The sequence below is a fragment of the Lontra canadensis genome, unplaced genomic scaffold (genome assembly GCF_010015895.1).
Source record: "Lontra canadensis isolate GAN:19392208 unplaced genomic scaffold, GSC_riverotter_1.0 scaffold9, whole genome shotgun sequence".
In the NCBI taxonomy this organism is placed as follows: Eukaryota; Metazoa; Chordata; class Mammalia; order Carnivora; family Mustelidae; genus Lontra; species Lontra canadensis.
This window is the reverse complement of record NW_022631003.1, coordinates 21,778,251-21,786,850: the sequence shown is the minus strand read 5'-3', so window position 1 is coordinate 21,786,850 and position 8,600 is coordinate 21,778,251. Positions and strand designations below refer to the sequence as shown.

The following is an 8,600-nucleotide window of genomic DNA, read 5'->3' as shown; positions in this document are numbered from 1 at the left end:
CCTCTCTATAATCCCGCCTCTCCTTTCAGTTAATTTACTCCATTCTTTCACCACAGATTACAAAACTGAAATGAAGAAATTAATACAGCCGGTACCCAAAGCATCCAAGTCAGACAGAGGCAGGCTTTGAATTGCACAATTGCCTTGAAAGTATTGGGGAAAGATAGCTATGTGCACATTACATTTGACACAACCTCAATGGTGAAGCAACCCATCATTTTCTCTAGAGGATTCAACCACCTGTCCTTTGCATCTAAGTCTAAACTTTCTAGCTTCTAAATCTTTTCAATCAGCTGAGCCATGGCAAGGAGAGGAAGGCTCACATTATCAGATTCCTGAGTTTGAATCTCCAGTCTTCCATCAAACATAAGGCTGTCCAATTTGTACAAGCTGCTTAGGACCTCGGGGATGACCCAGTTCCATAAAATTAAGACCCAGAATGTGCACAATTTACAAAGTTACAAAGCAGAATCAGGGTTTGACTCTTCTCCCACACTCTTTCATAGGCTCTGTGCTTGTTTCCTGGAGGACCGCCCTTCTTTGTTTAATTGACTCTCAGAACAGGGTATCAGATATTTGCATACAGCATTTACTACAACCGCATCATCAGATTCAAGGTCAGTATGTCCTTTATTAAATGAAAAGGGGAAGGGAGTGACATAAATGTTATCTTTAAAAGCTGCTACTAACTACAGGGAATGCCTTCAAATAGATTTGAAGGACTTCACAAATAAACAACATTTAGAGAACTATCAATGAATTCTAAGCAGCTGATAAGAAAAGGTGGTCAAGTTTGAAATGACCGAGCAAGTCAATCTGCATCCACTATTCTGAGCTGAACTATATGGCAGGAGAGGGTCTGACGCTAAGAGAGCTCTTCGCAGCAATTTAGGGGAAATGACTGTGTCAGCGGAAGAAACCACTTCCTAACAGCTGAATTTCAAGACTCTGGCAGATCAATAGGGCAAAAGGAATCAAAACTATAGCAGCTGCTGTTGAGAATGGCAGAACCTCTGGTGCCTCAGATGATCCCAAACTGAGCAAGCTCATGCAGTTCCAAGTGGCTGAACGCCTCCCAGGGACAAATCACCGTGATGTCTGCAAGAGAGGGAAGAAGAGCTTGTAAGCCAGCCTCACTGCCCCCGCCCCCCAGAGCCTCAAGAAGCCTTCTCATGCTCCAGAAGACATCCTTTGGCTGGAGACACCTCAATCCTCTCTCCCATTCGTTGTCTCAGTAACCAGAAAGTTACCTATAATGGCCCTTAGCCCAGAAAGGATTAGACTGACAGCCTAATTAATCCCTTGCACGGTTCTGATGCCCCCCACCCCAGGTAGGTATCTCCATTGGTTTCATTCTGTAGCTCTTTGGAGAGGTGACCCAAGACTTTTGACTGGAGCTAGCCTGAGGGGGTGCAGGTCACCGATCAAACAGGGTCTCCTCAAAGCACAACAACTATGGAAAGAATACAAGTGGAATTCTAGTCAGGCCAAGAGTTAAAATGAGAAATAGAAGCATTTTAAATTCCCATGATCTGGAAATCCAGGGCCTTCTTACTCCCTGCCCATTCAGATGCATTCCTTGGGCTTCTCTGACTCACTCTAGTTCCTTTAGATTTTGAAATGCCTAATATATCCAGTTGCATACTGAGAAGTAATCTCAAAGCATCTACTAATCCAATTTTTTGCTTCAGGCAATAAAATGCTATTATCCCTGAATTATGGAGAAGCTGACTGGAACCCAAAGAGATTAAATACCTACAAAAAAAAAAAATCAGAGTAATAGAGATGGGATTAAAACCAAGCCGAAGATCTCAGATCTCCCCTCAGTATAAAGCTCTTTCTAGTGTTCCAAATACGTTGGCAGAGTTAAGCATATCCTCCAGAGCCCAAAGGAAATTTGCTGGTCTTAAATACGTCTGGCCAAAATACAGAAGCAGTTGATTTAAGAGAATAGCAAATGAGATTTAGAAAATAGCTGGAAAATGTATTTGAGCTCCCAGGAGTGACATTTGACTGTAAAAAGCAAATACACTGAGAATTGCCTGGTAAGGACACTGATTACTAATCACACCATTTATCAAAAGTGTATTGGATGAGTTAAAAATACCTTCACTCAAAAACCTGCACAATGAGGCACATGGGTGGCTCTGTCGGTTAAGCATCTGCCTTCAGCCCAGGTCTTGGGATCAAGTCCCACATCGGGCTCTCTGTTCATTGAGAAGTCTACTTCTCCCTCTCCTCATCGCCCCCCCTTATGCTCTCTCACTTGCTATCTCTCTCAAAAAAATAAATAAATAAATAAATAAAAATCTTTTTTAAAAAAACCCCTCACAGTGGTGTTTATAGCAGAATTATTCATAATTGTGAAAATTTGGAAGCAACAAAAAGTCTATTTTTTAAAAAGATTTTATTTATTTATTCGACAGACAGAGATCAAAAGTAGGCAGAGAGGCAGGCAGAGAGAGAGAGAGAGAAGCAGGCTCCCTGCTGATCAGAGAGCCCGATGCGGGGCTCGATCCCAGGACGCTAAGATCATGACCTGAGCCGAAGGCAGAGGCTTTAACCCACTGAGCTACCCAGGTGCCCCAAAAATATGTCTTTTAATAGGATAAGCAAATTATGATACAGCCATAGAAGGAAATATTATTCTGTGGTTAAAAAAAAAAAAGAACTATCCAGCCATATAGGACATGGAGGAACCTTAAATGAATAAATATTGCTAAGTGAAAGAAGCCAGGCTACAGAATCTATATACTGTATACTTCTAACCATATGACAATCTGGAAAAGGCAAAACTTTTGAGAGTAAAATGATTTGTGGTTGTCAAGAGTTTGTGGAGGGTGGGAGAAGGGATGAGCAGGTAGAACACGGGGGATTTTTAGGGCCTCTATTCTGTATGTACCTGTAGTTATGGATGCACAACACTGTGCATTTGTCAAAACTGGACAACACAAAGAATGAATCCTAATATAAGCTATGAATGCTCACTAATAATAATGCTACCAACACCGGCTCATCATTTACAACAAATGTCCCACACCAATGCAAGACGCTGATAATAGGGGAAGCTACGTACAGGCGTATGCAGGAGCTCTACACTTCCTGCTTAGGGTCTCTGCAAACTCAGAATGGCTCTAAAAAATAAAGTTTAGTATTTTTAAAGGGAAGATCCAGTCATTTTCATTCATTATCCAACAAGTCCAATTATTCTAGCCAACTGAAAAATCTTGGATTGGGTACATTCAGTGTGTAGGCCCTGTTCTGGGTGCCAGAGCATATGTAAAAAGAGGAAGGTGGTTAAGGAGTGCTTTGTCTGGTAGTGTGAAAAAGTTCTCCAGTCTCCTCCCTTGCTTCCAATACCTCACTCTGTGGCCTCCTACTGTCACTTCATTCCTCTTTGTCTCAGATTTCTCTTTTGAAGAAATGATGAAGTTGGGATAGACAAACCCTGAGAATCTTTCTACCATTAAAGTCTACAACTTGATGTCCTCAAGCATTGAGGAAGCATGTAAAGAACAAGAGGATTTAGTATCTTTGGACCTTAGCTTAATTTCTATTAGAGTTTTTGCCTCAGGGTACATGTGTATTTACTGAGGAGATTAAACTAAACCCCACACTTCTATGTCTTCAAGGATCTGCTTGCTGCCTTAGCTATTTCTTGTAATTTTTCACTGCCCTTTGAGGCCTAAAGAATGGATAGTGGTGAAATTCCAAGTGAAAGTCCACAGTCTTGGGAGGCTCACCTGTTCCTAGCCCCTCCATGCCTGGAATGTCATCTCCAAATCTATAGAGAAAAAAAGAAAAATTAGCTGACATCAGAGTGAAAGGATCCTGAAATGTCTCCTACTGACAGCTTCCTGACTAAGGGGGCAGGAAGAGGTTTAAGTTTTAGTCTTTGAGAAATATTTTATTTGCATTGACCTGAGGAAAAGACAAAGTGACTCAGGCTGGTTTCAGTGTGTCTCTGTGGTGACATTTGCCCCTCATAAAAATTTAGCTTAAGACAACTGAGAGCTAACTAGAACTATCCTTGGGGAAATTTAGTCAAGCTCCACTTTTAAAAATAGAAAATAGAATGGAGGCTCCTGGGTGACTCAGTAGGTTGGGTTTCTGCCTTCAGCTCAGGTCATGATCCAAAGTTCTGAGACGGAGCCTCACATCAGGCTGCCTGCTCAGTGGGGAGCCTGCTTCTCCTCCTTCTGCCGCTTTCCCTGCTTGTGCTCTCTTGAGCTCTCTGTCAAATAAATAAATAAATAAAATCTTAGGAAGGAAGGAAGGAAGGAAGGAAGGAAGGAAGGAAGGAAGGAAGGAAGAAATTGGAATGAAAACACAGTATGAAAGACATTAAAATGATTAATTCATCTATTTGGTTAGCTATACAAAAGCATTTATCAAGCATTTACTATGTGCCAGGCATTGTATTAAACATAGAGAATTAAGAAAAAAATGAATTTTCTCTGAGGAACTTCAATCTCAGAGAACAGATGTAAATAAATAAATGTAATGTAAGACAATACAGGTTATCACAGCTGAATGTATGAAATGCAAACATGGAAGTCATGATCACATTTGTCTAAGAGAGTCAGTAATGGCTTCAAAAGAGAAATTAACATATGAATATATGTTAAAGAATAAATTGGATTTTGCCAAGAAGAGAAAGAGAAAAATAAAGAATTGAAGATTTAACATCTGAAGCCATAAAAATAAACTCTGCGTTCTGGAAATGGCCAGTGTTTTAGTATTCCAAATTAAACCATAGGGTGTACTGGTGAAGAGGAGTGGTCAAGAAAAGTCTGGAAGGTCAAGTCAAAGGTTGCTATGACCGTCTCCATTTGTCGTTTTAAATGTCACCACAGACCTGGTGGGTGAGAGAGAAAGCATTCCAGGGCTAAAAACTAAATGATTCCGTAAAAACTCTGGTAGAGAGGAAAATACAGGATGGGGTAGAAATCTTTCTAAGTCTATTTAATATTGGGAGCATTAGTTTCTCAAAACCAAAGCAGGCTTGTGGGGGAAAATAATAGAAAGTCTTCTTTTTCATTTTGTTCTTACCCTTTAACACCTTTCTTAGGAGGCTTGCTCTTGAATTGGCGAGTCTGTCTCTGCTTAAACTTGGGGGGCCCCTTGCGTGGGGTAGTGGGACCCTGGTTTGAAGCTGGAGGAGCCAAAGTAGTGTTGTCGCTCATTCTGATGTCGTTGGGTGTCTGATGGTTCTCTTTCAGGTTCCTTAGATGGTGAAAGGGGAAAAAAAAAAAAAAAGATTCTTCAGGGTACAGGGACCATTGCTTCTTAGACCCTCACTGGAAAAGTCAGAAAAGCTCAGGACTTTGTCTTGACACAAAAGGGAAGAATCAATCATCTTTTAAAGAGATTTTCAAGAAAATATGGTATAAATCAATCACTCAATGTAGTGGAATGCAGACTGACAACAGATAGATTACAAACGAAAAATCTAGATAGATGTGTTGTTTCAATAAATTATCACAAGCTTTCCATGTGAATCTATTATGATAAGTACTTCCCATTCTGTGATCATCATCTGTGAAGACAGGAAAATGGACTGAATGCTATCTATAGTCTTTACAGCACTGATATGTTCTTTAAGTTTTATATATTTTTCCACCCTACTACACAATAACCTGACTCTTAATGTTTATTGCCTCATATTTTATGGGCTTTTTATTTTACAGTACCTTACACTGTTTAAGCCTTGTGTAATCAAGATGCTCCTCTCCTAGTTCTGGGAGATAACAGGGAGAGCTCTGAACCAGGGACACTAACACCCATGTAGTATGAGATACATCCCAGTACACACACACACACGAGAAAATCAATGGAGGATGATTCAGTAGTAGGTTTATGCTTTAACTCCATATTCAGACATGAGGTTCTTTAATCACCCATTTCTCTGAAATATTCAACATTTTCTCCTATCCAAATCATGGACTTATCCAATATAATTTTCACAGACTTTGATTTTAGCCATAGAAACGTACATTGTCATTCTTCAAGTACAAATAGGGATGTATTAACAAGATAAATTTTAAAAGTAAATATGCTAAGCTAAAGGATGACTTTTCTTCTTTCTCTTTTCTATCACAAAAGTTGATCATACTTCTCCTAGGAAGGAAGAGTCTAAAAAACTCCAAAGAACTTCTAAGTACCCCTAATCTCTTACCCTGAGCCAAACACTTACATGCTCTGCTACCTGGAAGATTTATTTATTTATATAATCTATAAATTATAGACTTTATGCTAATATTCTTAGCTTCAACTCTCCCTGACCATCTTTGGCCCATGCTAATCATCTTCCTCTTTCTCCACCACACTGAACATTCCTCAAATTTTATATTGTATGACTTCAAGTTCATCAACTTTTTCTTATTACTTTGAAAATCAGTTTAAATTATTATCCTGGCCTAAGAGACATTTTTTTCCTCATCTTCTTTTCCACAATTACTATTTTCATTTTCTCCTGCTAGTTCTCAACTTTTTCCATAGAAACGCATTAACTAATCTGTGAGTGGGTACCACGGATGCCGAACCTGGCCAGGTTTACTTGCTTATGAAACGGATCTTGTCTTATCTCCCCACTGGAAGGTGCTCCAGTGAGCTTCTTTTTCCATTTTTGTTCATTTCTGTCAAAACCTAGAACAGTGCCTGGCACATAGCAGGTGTGCTGTATATATTTGTCTAATCGTTGAATAAATAAATGGAAACATTGAACTACTACTTTAAACTTTGGGTGATGAGAACCAGAGCCTGTGATTTCTCCACCAAACCATAAAGAAGGCATCAGTTGGTCTTCACTTCACAAAGCTCTCAGTGGCTTTAGGAAATGGGCTGCCTGTTCGCCTGTTCACTGAATCCAGTTTTGTGCTGTGGACCCTCTCTCGCCCTGGTAAACAGGCAAAGTTTGTGTCTCTTCCAAGTGTGGTTGGGACCATGGAAACTACTACTAGGCAACCAAGAGTAGCATTGGTCTCTGAGTTTATACCAGTAGCTGACACATCCCAGCTCTGACAAAGCCACAGAGGAAAACTAGAGAATTTCTCTCCAATCAAGATTTTTGGACTTCTCAATTCTTTCAAAATAGTAAGAAAGCCCAAATTTTCCTTCTCTCATCTGGGGAGTTTACTAGGATTAGGATTACCGTATTTAACAAATAAGAATGCAGGACACCCAGTTAAATTAGAATTTCAGATAAATAAAAATTGGGGTTTTTATTATAAGTATATTCTAAATAGTTCATGGTACATACTTATACAAGAAAAATTACTTGTTATTTATCTGAAATTCTAATTTTACTGGGTGTCTTCTACTTTGATCTAGCAGTTCTATCTAGGATTCCACTGTGTCAGATTCAGAGTCTATAATATGAGGGTTTAAGGTAAACTAATCAGTCATATTACCCTTTGGGGGCAATGCAATGGAAAGACTATGTGTTTTAGATTCAAACAGACATAGTTTCAATTCCCTGCTCCATAAAAACTGTCTATGTGACCTTGGATAAATTGCATAACTTGTCTGGACCTCATTCCATCTATAAAATTAATCAAATATACCTTCTTCTTAGAGCTATGGAGAAAAGTAAAAGGCATAATGTAAATAAGTGTTTGGTGCAAAGTGCTCAAAAAAATAATAACTATGTAATAGACCTTCTAGGAAGCCAGCAAACAAATCTGTGATTGGGACACAGGTTCACCTGCCCTCCCTATACACTTTCTCCTGGGTGAACGGTTGAAGAGCCCTTGTCACATACCAGAGAAATAACTGTCATCAGCACTTGTTGGGTCATCTTCTGTATCCCTCCAACACCCTATTAATTTATGACTGGTCTTGAAATTCTGCCGTAAGCTTGGATTCCCTTGACATCCCCAAAAGCAGCCCCAAAGAACTTAAAAATCACACTTGACTTCCATCTTTCCTTGATTATACTTCCCCTTTTCTCTTGCAAATTTCTTTTGCATATTTATATATGTAATTTTGAAGTCGCAGGCTCAGATGGTGTTCCCATTCCTCTCTAGGTAGGATGCATTATACAAAGGCATTCTCTTCCGAAAGCGTTATAGAACAGTTGCCTCGTTCATCCCTGGATCCTCCTGATCCTCAGGGTTTGCACCATGGGTAAAAACTTTGTATTTATTATGCATTTCATGTATAATATTTCATTTTTTAGTAGATAGGACAATCTAACTCGTACAGTGTTTCTGTCATGGATGTGCCCTCCAGTTCTCCCTGTAAAACCATTTGGGAGGAAGAGAGCAAATATGACCCTTCCCTGCCTTGGAAGTTAATCTTGTCCATGCCGCATATCACCAGAGGCTAAACTTATGCTGGCCATGCTTTCCTAGGAATTAAAAGAGCATCCCCTGGCTAAATAATCCTCCGTCCAGTGTCAGACTTGCTTTCAGCTTTAGGAAGAAGATGTTTCACATTTTTGTCTTCCAAAAGTGTCAAGAAATTCATTCACTCCTTTGTGAGATGGAATGGCTTTCTATTTTTAAAGCAGTGTCAGCCCTTCCCTTTTTGAAGAGTAAAAACTGTTGTTCTGCAGAAGGAAGTGGATTCAGCAGAACAGTACGTCAAAGCACAGTTTT

The 8,600-nt window shown here is 39.6% G+C and overlaps 1 protein-coding gene across 5 annotated transcripts in view; it reads right to left on the bottom strand.

Annotated features, from left to right (window-relative positions):
• Positions 1-606: 606 nt before the first annotated feature.
• The window catches only part of PDE6H (phosphodiesterase 6H), a 24,258-nt gene continuing 16,264 nt past the window's right edge, over positions 607-8,600 (bottom strand). For all 5 annotated transcript variants that reach the window (XM_032855068.1, XM_032855064.1, XM_032855066.1 and 2 more), the window contains 3 exons: positions 5,053-5,226; positions 3,744-3,784; positions 607-1,098 (listed from right to left, as the gene is read on the bottom strand). In XM_032855068.1, coding sequence (XP_032710959.1) covers positions 1,022-1,098; positions 3,744-3,784; positions 5,053-5,186 — 252 coding nt within the window. In that variant the 5' untranslated portion in view covers positions 5,187-5,226 and the 3' untranslated portion in view covers positions 607-1,021. The remainder of the gene's footprint in view (positions 1,099-3,743; positions 3,785-5,052; positions 5,227-8,600) is intronic.